The 16908-nt window shown below is 39.1% G+C and overlaps 1 protein-coding gene across 1 annotated transcript in view; it reads left to right on the top strand.

Annotated features, from left to right (window-relative positions):
* Positions 1 to 9686, top strand: part of RAD23B (RAD23 nucleotide excision repair protein B) — a 30087-nt gene extending 20401 nt beyond the window's left edge. Inside the window, exons 6-10 of the mRNA XM_034410634.3 lie at positions 3002 to 3129; positions 3837 to 3978; positions 4375 to 4502; positions 5185 to 5355; positions 8342 to 9686. Of these exons, the coding sequence (XP_034266525.2) occupies positions 3002 to 3129; positions 3837 to 3978; positions 4375 to 4502; positions 5185 to 5355; positions 8342 to 8455 (683 nt within the window). The 3' untranslated portion in view covers positions 8456 to 9686. The remainder of the gene's footprint in view (positions 1 to 3001; positions 3130 to 3836; positions 3979 to 4374; positions 4503 to 5184; positions 5356 to 8341) is intronic.
* Positions 9687 to 16908: the final 7222 nt, after the last annotated feature.

Below are 16908 nucleotides of genomic sequence, written 5' to 3'. Positions count from 1 at the left end.
GCGAACCTATGGCATGTGTGCCAGATGTGGCATGCAGAGCCCTCGCTGTGGGCATGCGCGCAGTTGCCCCAGCCCAGCTCCAATCGTGTTTCTCCATCGCGTTTCACTCAATCAATTCCAATTTCTCGCGAAAGAAAAAGATCTCGCGAAGTTGGAATTGATTGAACTTTTTCACTCGCGCGCTTCACAATGGGGAAGAAGGGGTCCCCTCCTTCTGAAGCTCATTCCGACGCAGAGCCACAATGCGATCCTACATCATCTTGGATCGGCAAAAAAAAGCAGTTGCTTTTCCTGCACAGCTGGCCTGTGTTGGGATGCCCCACTTCTCCACTAGCCAGCTGAGGGTGGCCGCGCTGTTCCGGGGCTCGTGTGCCTTCAGATGTCATTCCCACCACCCAGCACCAGTTCAGGGGTTCCTTTCTTCCCCCCCCCCACGGGGGGGGAGAAAGAAACAAGGAGGCAGAGAGAGAGATAGAGAGGGAGTGAAAGAGAAACAGAGGGGGGAGAGGGAAAGAGAAAAAGGGAGGGAAAGAGAAATGATATTACAAAAGTTTTTCTTTTTTATTGTTACTAAATGTAATGTTTCAAAACCAGAAAAAGTTGCCCCAAAGCAGTCTCTGAGGGCTGAACACAGAGAAGCACGGATTTCCTCTGCCTTCTGTGTTCCTACCTCGCGCTGCCTTCTGCATTCCCATCCCACGCTGAAGCAAACTAAACGGACCAGGGTCTCCCTGCTAAGCGGCCCCACCAAGCCTGCTTGCAAACTCCACCAAGCGCGGCTCCAAACGTTCAGCTCACACATCCCTCCCAGCCAGCAGCGGGGAAGGTGCATGCCCTGCCTGCTCCGCTCTCACTGGCCAGTGGTGGGGCTCCACGCCGCTGCCTCCCAGCCAGAGCCCCACGTTTGTTTGCTTGCTGGTCGCCTCCTAAGAGGGAGCTGCACTCAGGCTGCCCAGGTCCCAGCCCCAGGAGGAGAGAGGGAGAGGGAAAGGGGGGGGGGCTCCCTGACAGGATCCAGGTTAGCGTTGCCTTATTTTGTGTGGATCTCTAACGCTTGGCTTTGCCTGCCAGCCTCCACTCCCCCTCCACAGCCCAAGTGGTTGGATTCACACGACACATGAAGCTGGACAGGAGAGCATGGATAGATGGTTGATTGATTGATTGATAGAGAGAGAAAGAGAGAGAGATGATGGATGGATGGATGGAGATAGATGTACAGATAGATAGATTGATGATAGATGACCGAGGGAGGGATAGATAGATGAGACAGAGAGAGAAAGGGAAGGAGGGAAAGAGAGAAACAGGCAGGGGGAGGGAAGGGAAAAGAGGGAGGAAAGGGGAGGGGAAAGGGGGAGGAAAAGATATTACGAAAGTTTTTCTTTTATTGTTGCTAAATGTAATATTTCAAAAGTAGAAAAAAATAAAGGGGCATAAAAGTGCATTTATCACGTTTTTCTTAGAACAATTAGCTGAACTCTGCGTTTATCATTATTTTAGGTAGTAAAATTTCATTATTCAGGTTCAATTGTGATAAGTGGGTTTTGGGTTGCAGTTTGGGCACTTGGTCTCTAAAAGGTTCACCATCACTGCTCTAAGCTGTTACTGTTTGGTATCTTGTGATGAAACACATTTTTAGTAGATATTACTTATGAGAAAGCCACCTATGCAGAAAAGCAGCTCTGACTTTTAGTCCAGTCAGGTGTTATTGCCTTCCACCCCAGCTGCCAGTGTTGTTCCAACAAGATCACTCTTTGTAAGCACATATTTCTATACATTTTATATACAATCTATTTCCAAGCAGCTACTAGTTGAGTAATGCAATAAAGGGGATGGATATTTTTTAATGTTTGGTTGAACTATTTTAATCAGGCTGTTTGAATACTGGTTCCTGGTTGTTTTTATATTAGAATATGCTAGTCCAGTTACAAAATTTACTAGAGTGTACTTCCTTTTTAAATTTGCTGCTACAATTCAGTGTTTCTCCAGGATAAGATCTGCAGCAATTTTAACATGCAACATAGGGGGAACCATCTGTCAGTGTCAGCTGTTTTCTCAGCCTCTCTCCATTCCATTCCACTTCTTTTTCTGCTAAACTGGTTCCAGTTAGTTCAACTTATTTGATACCCCTGAATCAAAAAAGCATCTGAAAAATGTCTTTTGCTGCTAAGTTTGCTTGTAAGAGTTAAGAAATAAAAGCATAATGGACAGGAGGGAAACATAATCTTGATGACTGTCACAGCACTGCAATGCTTACTACTAACATTTGGTCTCTGGAAAGTTATCTGTGAGAGAATATAGCCCTCAGGCTAAGTAAGATTCCCCACCCTTCTATATAACATTCCTGATTAGACCTGAATAGAGTTGGTAAAATAAATGGGAGCCTTGATGATTACTGCGAAATGATGGAGTGTGACAGCTGAAGCATATTGTGGCCTTTTATCCTTTTTTAAAAAAAACTGTTTTTATATATGGTTGAGAATTCTTAAAGGTCAGCGTCACCTGTGTTTCTTTCAACTAGTTTTAACACTACAGATCTGTCATCAGCGATTATTGATCAACTGCATGCTCTGATACTGTTTTTAATTATTTTTAAAACCCTACAGAATACTGAATGTATAATACAAACTCAACTGAATGATTAATCAGGAAAAATTTATTATAAAAACAATGGAAAAAAAAGATAATTTGGTTTTTATCTAGGGAATCAAGTTTCTATTTTTCATTATAACCATTTAAAGTCAGACATGGATTATTACAGCTAATACATATGTTACTTTGATAAAGAAGAAATTGGAAGGAGAGATGAATTATTTTTATTAATAATATAGTGAATTTGAATAGCAGAAAATTACATATCACCCAGATTGCTTTAATGAATAACTAACGCAAATCCTGTTGTATTGTTATTTTCTTGACAGAATATACCAATAGGTTATTTTCTCCCTTCTTCCTTCAAAATTTGCATATATCTTAATCTCTTTATTTTCTTTTAACTTGTAAGTGACAGGCCAGTCGTATGAAAACATGGTGACTGAGATTATGTCAATGGGGTATGAAAGAGAGCAGGTAATTGCTGCATTGAGAGCCAGCTTCAATAATCCTGACAGAGCAGTGGAGTATCTTTTAATGGTGAGCATGTTTCTTATTATTTCATGATCTGCTCTTCCTTCTACATTTAAGTCTGATCATGACAGGATTTTTTATGGGAAGGTGAGATGTAAAGACATAAGGCAAAAAGTAATGACTTAGTAATGAATTTTCTATTTAAATGAAAACTTGAACATAAATTGGTTTAATTTCTTAGTACAGCTATTTCTTGGTGTGACCATTTGAACTGCAAACACATTAATAACATTAAAAGAGGTACATATACATCAATATAAAAAGCTTTATTTGCGTTCACTTAGCAAAACTGTTCAACGTGGGTTTGAATTTCTCACATTCAGATCTTTCTGAATGGAAGACTCCTAGAATACATTTACTCAATCTGATTTTAATATTTTAGACTAGTGTTTCTCAAGCTCAACAACTTTAAAATATGTGGACGTCAAGTTCCAGAATTCTCCAGAGACACAGGCAGTTGCTGTCCATACATTTTAAAGTTGCTGAGCTTGAGAGACAGTTTTAGTCAATTAGTTTCATAATCTGTAATGATAAGACTGTGTGGCAGGGGTTAAGTCAATTTATATATTTAAATGTTTTTATTTCAACAGAAGTAACAATAGATGGCAGATTTTTTTAAAAAAATGTTAACAGTAAATAATTATTCCTTTATTCAAGCTCAGTCCTTAGACTTCATGGATATATCAAAATCACGAAGATTATGTTCATTTTAGGGTATCCCTGGAGATAGGGAGAGTCAAGGTATGGCTGACCCTCCTCAAGCAGCCAGCACTGGGGCTTCTCCATCTTCAGCAGTAGCTGCTGCTGCTGCAGCAACTACCACTACCACTACTACTACCACTAGCTCTACAGGAGGTAAGAGAGCCATTTCTACAAATCTGAATCTGACTCACTAGAGAAATGGCGTGCAAAACAGCCCTTCAGACATTTTTTTTAGTTGTAGTACAATTCTGTAAACATCTCTATTCTTGATAGTTATTCTTATAGGGTGGTGGGCTTTTTTGTTTATTTGTAGAATATTGCATAGAGGTTTATAAAAGTTTTTGGTTTTCTAGTTCAGGTTTCTGAACCATTTTGTCATAAATTTTCTTATGAAGCTGTTCTAGACTGACAGATTAACAAATCTGCCCTTTCCTGTTATTAGTAACTTGTAAAAATTAATACTAGGCTCTAGCAGGAGTCCTGTAAAAGCTTTTGAGAAAGGCTCGCCTTTTGCTTACCGTCTTGTTCAAAATGTTCCTCCTCTTTCAGGACATCCTCTTGAATTTTTACGAAACCAGCCTCAGTTCCAGCAGATGAGACAAATTATTCAGCAGAATCCATCGCTTTTGCCTGCATTATTACAACAAATAGGACGGGAAAATCCTCAGTTATTGCAGGTGACTTTTAAATCCTCTCGAGTTGTCTTCTGTAGTTTCATATTCTTTTTAAAACTAACATCAAATGAGGAAAGAATAAAATGAATGAAATGAAGTGAATTGTAAAGGTCTCTCAGTATAATAATTTACCATATAGGCATATCTAATATTTGGTCTCTGTTGGCTTACATATTACCATTTATACTGGTATTTCAAATGGAAATAATTTTTAAGGTAAATAGGAATGCATATTTATCATATTTATGTGTCTGCCCATCTCATAAACAAGTAATTCTGGACAGTGTACAGCAGTGTTACAAATAATATGTACAAATATTAATATTATTAAAAAATTTACAATTATAAAAGGAACACAATTAAAAAACATTAGGTGAAGAGCAGATGTTAATTACACTGGAGTCATCTCAATTGTTTACCAGTCACTTGGGGTCCCCAGGACTGATGACACAGCAAGGTCTTGAGGGATTTCCAGCAAGTTAAAAGACATGAAGCCAGCCTCACTTTGGGGGAAGAAGGTTAGATAAAGAAGGGGGCACACCAGGAGCTGCCAGGTGAAGCTTCCTAGCGGATGGGACCTGCAGCATGTCCTCTCTGCTGGATCTGGTGGGACAGGCAGATGTAATCAGGAGAGGCAGTCTTTATTTCAGTATATTATTTGCTTTTGTCCTCCCATGCACCATAGCAAATAAGCCAACATCAAGAGCATTTTATTCAGATGTTAAACGAACCTGTTCAAGAGTCAGGACAAGGAGGTGGTGGAGGTAGTGGAAGTGGAGGCGGAGTAGCTGAAGCTGGAAGCCGTCACATGAACTATATTCAAGTAACACCTCAGGAAAAAGAAGCTATAGAAAGGGTGAGTTGAACATATCTATTATTTTCTCAAACCCAATTTTCTCTCTATTTCTTAAATTCAAAGATTAAGTAATCCTTACATAGCCAAAATCTACAGTAGTGGCCAAAATTGTGGAAACCTTTTGGGAAAAGTATATTTTTGAGGTTTGATGGCTAATAGCACCACTTTTTTTTTTTTGCAGTAGTACCATAAAATTATATATCAATTTAAGGATAATTTAATCAAGAATGTAATGCTTTTCAACCTTTGTTTGAGAGATAAAAGTGGCTTTTTTTCATGGAATTCTAGATTTCAGGTCAAATTCCTGCAGTCTGCGCCAAACAGTCCTTGCACTCAGCTTCACATTGCATTGTGCCATTTCATCTTGTATACACCCAGATGATTTTCTTCTGTCACGTAGCCACTCTCTTAATTCTTCTATCATCACTTGCTGTTGTGCACCTTCTCCTGCAATTACCAGTGTGGTTTTGGAGTGACTGAGTCTCCTTATACCTCTTCAGAAACTTAGAAGTGCCGCCTTTGGTTAAGTTTCCACCAGTTTTTCTTCTAATTTCTTTATAACTATAGCCTTGTTCACTTAATAATACTATTTTACATTGCTTTCTGGGCAACCAGTAAACTCTTTGCACAATTACTATGATTTTATTACATTTTACAAGCTCACTAAATGAAAGAACACAAAAAACCCAACCAACTTGATAGCAATCACATAACACACTAACAAATGTCCTCCTCTCAGCTTCAATACATGACATCAATAACTCAGTCCTACTGTGATATGATTGGCTCATTGCCAAAACAAGATGACACCTGATTGGCTCTCTAAACATTCATGCTCATTGGCTACAATCAGATGAAGGAAAGCTACCTGATATCAACCTAAGCAAGTTGTGCTTCTTTTTTCTGGTTATTTGGCTATAACTTTTCATAGAATACAGATAATTGAACAAACTTTGTTGCATTACATTCTTGATTAAATTATCTTTCCATTGATATATAATTTTACAGTACTACTGCAAAAAAAGTGGTGCTATTAGCCATCAAACCTCAAAAATACACTTTTCCCAAAAGGTTTCCACAATTTTGGCCACTACTGTACATAAAGCACATGTGAGTAGGCCATAGGCTTTCAGAAAACAAAAAAAACCCTGTGCGGTGGGGGTATTAACACAAAATTGTGAAAAAACGATCAGAATACCCCACAGAATGAACACTGGCTGATAAGAGAGGATGAAGCAGGACATGGCTGGTAGGCTGGAACTTTGAATAGAACTCTTCAGTCAGCAACAGTTAAACAGGAGAACCATCTACTTCAAACTGAAACTATCTGTCCAGTATATCTCCTAGGTTGAAGGCTTTCCCCATTGGACAGCCAAGGTAGATGACTGCTTTTCAATTTGTGACACTAGCCCTCTGAAACATCTCTTCATAGAGATCATGATGAGATTCTCTCCTGTGATAAATTAAGCCTTCAGAATGGTCTTTGGAGGGTTAAGATCTTGCTGCTTCAGGGTGTCTAGCGGTTGTGAGTTTTACATTTTTAATAATAGCAATTACTTAGGTTTTGCTGTAAGTGATTGTTGCTGAAAATATAAAATTGTATGTGTCCTTTGGATATAGGGCCACATAAAATACTAAATAAAATCAGTTTATGATTAACACAGACCGTATATTTATGTTCTCCACATTTCTTTTTCAATTTCTTCTGCTGTCCTCATAAAATGAATAATACTTAGTAGATTTCTTTTCCCCAGTATTTGAAGTTCATTAGATAAAGTGGTTAAGGCACCAGGCTAGAAACTGGAAAACTGAGTTCTAGTCCCTTAGACATAAAATCCAGCCAAATCACCTTGAACCAGTCACACATTCTCAGCCCAACCCAACTCACAGGATGTTTGTGGGGAAAATAAGAGGAGGATGGATACTTTGTACGTTCACTGCTTTGAGTACTTATAAAAATAATAAAGCTAGGAAATAAATATTAATATTAGGAGGATATGTACCATTTACCTATTACTAAGTTGTAATATGCAATTACAAATACCTTATTTCCCTGAAAATAAGACCCACCCCAAAAACCAGCCCGGGGAGGATGGCCACGCCCATCACAAGAGCCGCCCCCTTGGCGCAGCGCAAATACCAATAAGTCCGAGCGTGGAGGCGGTGGGGGGGGGCACGAAAAAGACAGGCAATCAGGACGTGCTGTGCAGCCTCACTCTTGGGAGGCTCAGAGGAGGCTTGCACGGTGGCAGAGGTGCCGGGGGGCATGAGGGAGGCAGGTGACCCTGATGCCCCGCATGGGTGCCTGCTTGGCATGGCCGTAGGCAAGCTGAGAGACGGTAGGACAGAGTGGGCAGCGTGTTGGAATTGCCTCTGCCTCCGCCTGGCTCTGCTGCGCACTTTTCGCCCAGAGGGAGACCAAGCTTTGTCTGCTTGCAAAGGGGACGCTTTGAAACTGAGCTAATTGCAAGCACATGAAGCTTGTGAGTCTCTGTCATTTCTCTGTCCGGGCGAAAAGTGTTTGGTTGCCTATGGGTGCTTGGGAATGGAGCAAAATAAGCCTGAGTGCTTATTTTAAAGCCCAAAAGATAATAAGACTGGGTCTTATTTTGGGTATATGTGCCATACATCAAAGTTTATTATTTTGTTTCATTTTAACACTTAGGTTTAGTTAAAAGATGAACTTATTCTTGGTTTTCAAATTTTCAAATTTATACATTTAATCAATATATTTGAATAATTTTTTGCATAGTCAACCAAAGCTTCAGGCTCAGCATTCAATGCAGTTTAGCCGTATCAAGATTTTAGTATAACAAATTTGTATCTGCAACAATTGTGTCATGCATCAGGACTGATATTGCCAACTGAACATTTAAAATACTAATCTTTAATACTTGGTCTAGTACTACTAATACTAATACTTTAATACTTGACAAAGAAGCTTACGCTATAAATGTGAATTCTAATAGCCTTTTCTTTCCTATAGTTAAAGGCCCTAGGATTTCCTGAAGGACTTGTGATACAAGCATATTTTGCATGTGAGAAGAATGAAAATTTGGCAGCCAACTTCCTTCTACAGCAGAACTTTGATGAAGATTGAAAAGGAGAGACTTTTAAAATCTCACACATCACACCAGTGCATTACACTAGCTATTCACTGGATTGTCTGGGATACTTGGGCTCATATCCATGATACTTGGTGTAAGGGGGAAGGGGAGTGGGAAATGGGAGAAGAGAGGAAAATATAGAAAGGATACAGGAAAAGACAAGCACATCTGTTTAAATCAGCAGATGCAGCAGATCAAAATGTAAAATACTATACACCAAAAATTAGCTTTTTTTGTTTTTTTGCAGATATTTAGTTCCTTTCTTCTATAAAAACTATACGTTCATGCCCCCCCCCCCAATTTTCACTCCTTTAGTATACTAGGTCCCAAAATTAGCGTGGTGCCCTGCTTTTGTTTCTTTTTAAATAACATTGGTCTTGGAGATAGCAAAGACTACCTAGAATCAACAGTCTGTATTTCATGGTAACACTGGATGACGGCTTCATAAATTTAAGATAAAATATATTTGAGTAACTTTTAAAAACATATGCCAAAAATAGTAGGTGGTGGGGTTTTGCTGCTTCAGATGTATCTAATTTTTGCAGGATACCCATTATTTCTTGCTGAAGTGCTAGATCTAAACCACTTATTGTTTTAGATTCTTGATCATTGATTTGAGAGAACTTTTCCTATTCCCTATCCTTTTGCTCCTTTCATAATAAGTAATAAATAGAGTGACTATATACACATAGGAAACAGTTGGAGCAAATGCCAGATAACCTAATTACTGCTTACTTTAAGATTGGGTTATAGTAAAGCTTTTTTGAAAAAGAAAAGCAAACAGCTGTCTTTGCATGTTTTTGGGTTTGATGTATCCCTTTTTGTGAATTGAGCACTTTTTATTGCCAATGAAGAAAATGTAAACTCTCCAATCTAGTGAAAGTATTTATGAAGAAATCAGATTGCATCCTACCTATATTTTGTTGAAAGTCAAAACTGATCTGATGAATACAGCTGCAAGTATTTCAAAACTAGGTGTCTTTAAATGCTTGTAATCTTATAGTTTCAATCTCTGGGCCTCTAAAGGCTATTGTCATTTGTATGCTTTAATAAGGACTGTCCAGTAACTTGCCTTCTCTTCTGTTTAAAAGCATTGTGAAACATTTTACTCTTGAAGACATGTTCAGAAAGTGGAAAAAAATAGATGAACAATCAAGTTATTGGATCTCTAAAGATTATGCACATCCCCTTTTACTTCCTATTAAAAGTAACATTTAATTGTAAGGTTGTGAGTATTATTTCTTATTAATGGGACGGACGGGACTGGACTGAGTTTTGCAGTGACTCCGAATAACTCATGTAGTGCTATATTATTTCTGGAAGATAACACTCTCATCAGAAAAGAACAGTTTAAGGATTAAATATGGCTTTGTCAACAACGCCTATTTGTACAATTGCCAAACCATAAATTTGGACAGTGATGGATAATTAATTAGACTAGCTACTAGTGTACATATTTTGACCTTTAATGGGAAGCCAACAGCATAGAATGTTCTCCAGTCTTGGTGCCTTGCTTAAATTTGTCTGAGATTAGGCAGAATGATAGGAATAAAATGCTAGAGCTCAAATCCATGATATTTCAGTTTGGAATTTTATTAAAGTTTTTCACATGCTTTTAGTGTCAAAAACACCTTGAACTTTTACATATATAAACTGCTTCATTCAAGAGCCTCTAAATTCTATAACATAGATTCAATTAATTAAATATGCAAGGGATATGCAGTATTAATTAAATATCCAAAATACCACACTAAAACTTCACCAGCATCCCAACCTATAATACACCTACAAGAAACGTGTTCTGAATAGTACTTTTGGTTCATTGAGGGGCTCTTGGGAAGAATTGGATATGTACGGAGGTTAACACCAGTTAAAGAACTGGCAGCTGTGATTTCACTCTGTGTATAAGAATAATAAGAGTAATAATTTAAGTAATTGCTCATTTCCAAAGAATATCTGTTCATGAAATACCACCTAGAAACCTTGCTAAAGATTAAGCAAGCAGTAGACATAATAAAGCAGAAAATAACTACAGCCAAGAAGATTAGATATGAAACTCAAGTTACACACTAGGCCCAATTACCCAATTTCAGTCAAATGTTTACCAATCCAGCAATGGAGATAATGTAATGAACTAACCAACACCTGATAAACTGCAGTTATGGATGGTTCTTGTAAAAGAAATAATTTTGCCATAATGGGGATTATATATTACAATTGCTATTGTGTATACATTTGAATAGAACATGGAATACAGATTCAGCTCCATATTTGAACATATATTCAGATTTCCATTTGGAAATTGAAATACCATCAGTTGTCACCTGATGGAGAATGGATTAAATTTGGGGCAAAGAAAAAAGCTGTTTAGGCAGAGCAGGCAGATCTTTTAAAAAATAGCTAGGGAGAGGACAAAGTAATTTTACTATAATGGGAAATGTTGGCTCTGACTAGAGTTACCAGATTCCTGACAAAGCACGACAGAAAATTGGAAAGGAGAACAAATGGGAAAGGAAGAGGCACTACAATCACTGTTAACTTTCTTGCAACAAAAATTACAGCAAAGAAATGTATTTTGACCTGCATTTGTATCAAATTACTTTTTCCAGCCTCAGAAGAACAGGTGTTTCAATTGCAACACTTTGCAATAAATATTTTCAAGAACATACCCTAGCAATAATGTAGAATTGCCAACAATGTTTTTTTTTCAAATTTTGCCATAGAAATGTCTGATGGGTTGTGATCTCCAGGCTACATTGATTGTAGATTTGAAGAGGCTGGATTGGAATTGAAGGCTGCAGTCAAGAAATCTAGGATGTTAAATCTGTTCACCAACAGGGAAAAAAGCAATTTACAAAGTCACAATACAGAAAAGTTTAAATGGCTGTGATTGTAAAAATAATTTAAAAAAAAAAAAAAAACATTTGAATTTAAATCTATGCCTGTTGGATGGAGACATGTCCTCCTTTTAGCTGAACATCTGATAACCCTAAACCTGAATGAATATATGACCTTGTTTCAATTCTGCCAAAATTTTATCAAGGTTCAAAGTAAGTAAAGCTAGTATTGGAAGACAACAATATATCAAATCTTAATTTGCTTTTGTAGGCGCTGGATAGAAATCTTATTCAGGGTACAGCCAAACCTTTTGAAACGTTCTCTAAGGCATCCAACAAACATGAAACTGAAATCTAGTTGAATTATTCAATTATTAAGTCTCGTCTTAAGATCATAAGAAAAATACTTTGCCGTTTCATTTATTCCCCTTTATTTTTCCTTTTTCGTCTGCATGCTATAATAATAAAGAAAGATAGCACTAAACCACCATATTTTTCTGGCTTGAATTGTATGGTATCAGTCTAGCTCAGGGATGTCAAACTCATGATGACGTCATGTAACGTATCACAACTTTTTCCCCCTTTGCTAAACCGGGGGTGGGCGTGGCCAGCACGTGATGTATCTGGCCGGTGGGTCGTGAGTTTGAAACCCCTGGTCTAGCTGGTGTGGTTTGTAAATCATGGCTCATGGTTGTATGAACTGATTCCATAGTGGCTTATTCAACAAAATACTGTTAACAAACCATAGCTTAATATGGAGTGAAGCTTTGAAACATCTTGTATCCGCATAAGGCTAGAGATTTGATAAGAGAATAGCAGACTATTCCTATGGACCCTAGACTCATGTGGCAAGATATCTGGGTTATTACTGACTATAAGGCAGCTTCCCTGACATGTAAGAGTGACATGGATTTTCTAAATAAGCTAAACATGTTTTTTGGATGGCTTGAGGCCTCAAATAACATTCCAGCAAGAAAGGCTGTTCCCCTTCCTGATGAACAGGTGCTCAGGTTTGATGCAACTGCCGTTTGGAAGATCTAGTTCTATAATTACTCAGCCTTCCATCCTTCTGAGGTAGGTAAAATGAGGGTCCGGATTGTTGGGTGCCATAATGCTGACTCTAAACCCCTTAGAGACGGCTGTAAAGCACTATGAAGCGGTATAAAAGTCAACGTGCTATTGCTATTTATGAGTGAGTCCCATATTACTCACAAAAATGGCTCCAGTACTAAAAGGCAATCTTTCTCCCATAGTAGTAATTTTGGGAAAGAATGACCATTTCCCCTTTATTATTGTCCATATGCAATCCATATCTGTAAATTCAGAAGTTGCATATAACATCGGTCTTCAATCCATTGAGGAACATGGGGCATAAATTGCGCACATATCTGATGGTCCAACATTACTCTGATTATTTTGGTGAAAACGTTGGATCGTCAGAGTAATTCGTGACTTCTGGATTCCTAATTCTACACCCCTAACTCAGTGCTTCTCTGTGCATCCTTCAGAAGCATTGACTTTAATTATTCCTATCCAATGTGTCCAGCACCAGAGATGATGAGTTACTGTATTCCAACACAGAGCATGCCAGATTGGGATGGTGTATGAATGTTGAAAGAGGGGAGAAGTTCAAACTGTTGCCGAGCCATAAACCCCTCTATTATTCCTGTATTATTTACTCTGAGGAGCAAACATAATCAGACAAAAGGACAGAGACAGGTGAGCTGATTCGGTCCACTTATTGCATCTCCAGCAGCTCAGGTTAGAGACAGCACCATCTTGTTTCTATACTGTAAAATCTCAAATTTTACAGACCAATTAAGGGAAAGTAGGGCCTATTGAATCAAAATATACCTAACTAATGTAATTTAGGCCATGTGCAGAATTATGTAATAGTTCTAATTACATTGAGTAACTGCATAATTGTGCAATCCAAGTACATTCTATCAAGCGTATCACTTGCCTGGACTGCTTTGGAAACAACAACATTTGCTACTTGGAGGTGAAGCCTGAACTGCAACCATCTCCAAAGTCCATTGAAAGTCCATCAAAAAAGAAAGTTCTGCTGTAGTAATGCTTCATTGAGCCTCCCGGTACTTCCTTGCTGACATGTAGAGGTAGATTTTCTTACTATTGCTGGTCACAGAAGAGAGAAGATGGTTGTGTTTTCTTTGGATCAATGCCTTTCAGAGGGCTTGTTTATCAAGCCGAAGTAGAAACTTGGAAAATGCATGCAGAGTGTTTTCCTATTAGATACTGATAGCATCATCCAGTCATTGCCGGGACAGTATGCCAAGGCAGGTGTTATGTTGCTACAGCAATGTCTGGGTGATCTTATTCAACTCCTGGGATAGAATTGCTGCTAGAGTTTTGCCTTACAGAAAGATCTCTGCACATTTGGGGTTCATGGACAGGAGCAACTCATACCTCAACAGGGCTGATCTCTCTGGAAAACACAGCACGGCTGTGATCAGACCCCAAAGCAGTTTCTGTATGATTTCAAGTGTCATTTAATACTAAGCAATTGTTTCCACATCAGCAGAACATATGGCAAAACAATGCATCATTAAATGAACATTCACTGGCTTTCATCAGTTCCCATTGCAGCTTTAGCTGTACAACGAGGTGTTAAGCATATGAGCAAAGGTATTAGGCATATGACCAAAAAATACACACTGAAGATCTGTTTTATGGGATCTGAAGATTTAAAAAGTCTTAAGAAATGTCAGCAGACAGACAGAAACCAACAACAGGTGCTGATGATGAAGTTTTAATGAGGGCAATGTACCTGTCCTTTACTCTCTGCAGCCTAGAGAAAGCGTGTTAAATTTCAATGTTTAAATAGCACATTCTTCATGTTTCAAGCAAGGAAATGTTGAATTGGAGAAGAATCAAGTCTGTTTCACAAGAGTGGCTGTAATTTCTGTTGGAAAGTATCCACCAGACCTTGGTTGATTATGAAGACATCTGAGCAAGATTAGACTCAGGTAGAACTTGGATGAAAATCTAACTAGAAATCACAAGGCTGTAAGCTAGAGTGAAAAAAACAGAGCAGAACAAAAATAACAGAGTCGAAAGGGACCTTGAAGATCTTTTAGTCCAATCCCTTGCTCAAGCAGGAGATCCTATACCATTTCAGACAAATGGTTGTCCAGTCTCTTCTTAAAAAGTTCAGAGTTGGAGCACTCACAACTTCTGGAGGCAAGTTGTCTCACTGATTAATTGTTCTAATTGTCAAGAAATTTCTCCTTAATTATAGATTGCTTCTCTCCTTGATTGGTTTCCAGCCATTGCATCTTGTCTTGCCTTCGGGTGCTTTGGAGAATAATTTGACCCCCTCTTCTTTGTGGCAACTCCTTAGATATTGGAACACTGCTATCATGTCATCCCTAGTCCTTCTTTTCATTAAACTAGACATACCCAATTCCTGCAACTGTTCTTCATATGTTTTAGCCTCTAGACCATGGATGTCAAACTTGCGACGTCACGTGGCATATTGTGACTTTTCCCCCCTTCACTAAACTAGGGGTGGGTGTGACGCATCCGGCCCACGGGCCGCAAGTTTGACACTCCTGCTCTAGACCCCTAATCATCCTTGTTGCTCTTCTCTGCACTCTTTCTAGAGTATCAACATATTTTTTGTGTCATGGCAACCAACACTCCAAGCATGGTCTTACCAATAGCAGTAGCAATAGCAATAGCAATAGCAATAGCACTTAGACTTATTGTTGTGGCTCCGTTACCTGAGCCTATGTCATTGGCAGGAGAGGACTCCGAGAGTGAAGGAGAGGAGTTGGCAAGGCCTCCCTCTCCAGGACCCTCCTCTTTGGCAATGCCTTCGGTGTCCGCCGAAGGGCAAGAGATAGGGCCGGGGCCAAGCATGTCCATGCAGCCACAGGTGGACAGTGATGAGAGTAATGAGTTTTGGCTGGATCCACGCCAGTGTCGCAGAGATAAGCGCGCGCAACAGAAGAAAAGGCATGCCCGAGATTAGGCTGAGTCACTGGACCACACCCCACAGGGTATAAAAGGGAGTGTGGTAGCCAGTCAAGCCTTGTGATGAACAAAGCTGAAAGCTTACATGCCATTCTGCATTGCCGGACTTTTGCTATAGACTTTGCTGGATTATCTTTGGACTTGATTTACTCTGTAATTATTGAGCTGTTTACTTTGATGTACCAGAAGCGGGGAGAAGTTATCTCTCCTCTTCGTAAGTAATAAATTCTTGGCAGGCAGCCACTAGGTTGTTGCCAAGTTCCGTTATCATAAGGAAAAGGATTTTGTCAGCTGGTTTAGTCTTTAACTCTTGAACGTCTGTTGGTGTGTGTGCGTGTGGGACGGGGACAGAACACTTATATACCGCTTCACAGTGCTTTACAATCCTCTCCAAGTGGTTTACAGAGTCAGCATATTGTCCCCAACAATCTGGGTCCTCATTTAACCGACCTTGGAAGGATGGAGTCAACCTTGAGCCTGGTGAGATTCGATCTGCCAAACTGCTGGCAGCTGGTGATCAGCAGAAGTAGCCTGCAGTACTGCACTCTAACCACTGCGCCACCACGGCCCAAGGTATTACAAAGTGGTACTAACACTTCACATATCTTGATTCTATCCCTCTGTTAAGTTGAAGGAACATTCCAGGAGAAGCCAACAACAAGCATGCTGTGCTGGTTAGGAGATAAATTTGATTAAAGAGGAAAATACTTTTACTCTTTCAGAAAAAGGTAATATATGGCTTTCAGGTACTCTTAGGCAGTTTCTCCCATTGTGATAATTCATAACTGACCATGGTGACTAGGACTGATAGAAACAGGACTTTAACTCTATTTGACCCTTCTGCTCTATCAGAAATTTTACTTTCAAAATACCTTACTACAGGACAAGAGAACCAGCAGTCAGCATCAGGGTAACAAACCTGTGCTCAGGTTAGCACAGTCTTCTTTGCAGTTTTAGACGTCTTTCTTTGTATTTACATGATGGCAATGCTCTCTAAATTGAAAGCTGTATGTATACATTAGCATGAGCAAAAATGACGTTATCCATACAGCCACATGTTCTCTATTTTGACAATGTGGAAATTGCCACTTGGAAAAAGAAGATAAAATACTTTTCTCCATGAAAAGTAATATTGGATTCATCTAGTCCAGGGGTGGGCAAATGTGGCTCTTTTACAACCTGTGGACTTCAACTCCCAGAATTCCTGAGAAAGCTTGGCTGTCCCACCCCTGATCTAGTCCAACTAGCTGTGGCCAGCAAACTCAATTAGATTCCAGTAGGTACTCACAAACCCTATCTTCCTGTTATTTGACCTGAAATGCTCACTGCTCTGAGGATTTCTTCAGGAGGAAAGCTACAGATGCAAAGAGCTATAAAGCAGTATCCAAAGTGACTGCTTTGCAAAGCTTTTCTTGTCTGGATGTTTGTGAACACTGAGAGACAAAGAGAACTTCTTATATGTCTCTTTAAAATTTAATTTTCTGGCATAAGGCACATTTAAAATCCACTTTGGACATCACAATGCCAGCCAAAATTTGTAGAAGTTATTCTGCTGGAGGAAAAAAAGAAAGGAAAGGAGGGAAAGGGAAAGGAAGGAGAAGAAAGAAAGGGAG

The sequence above is a fragment of the Pantherophis guttatus genome, chromosome 2 (genome assembly GCF_059756535.1).
Source record: "Pantherophis guttatus breed Tessera chromosome 2, ASM5975653v1, whole genome shotgun sequence".
Lineage (NCBI taxonomy): Eukaryota > Metazoa > Chordata > Lepidosauria > Squamata > Colubridae > Pantherophis > Pantherophis guttatus.
The sequence above is the reverse complement of the archived record's forward strand: the minus strand, read 5'-3'. Positions and strand labels throughout refer to the sequence as shown.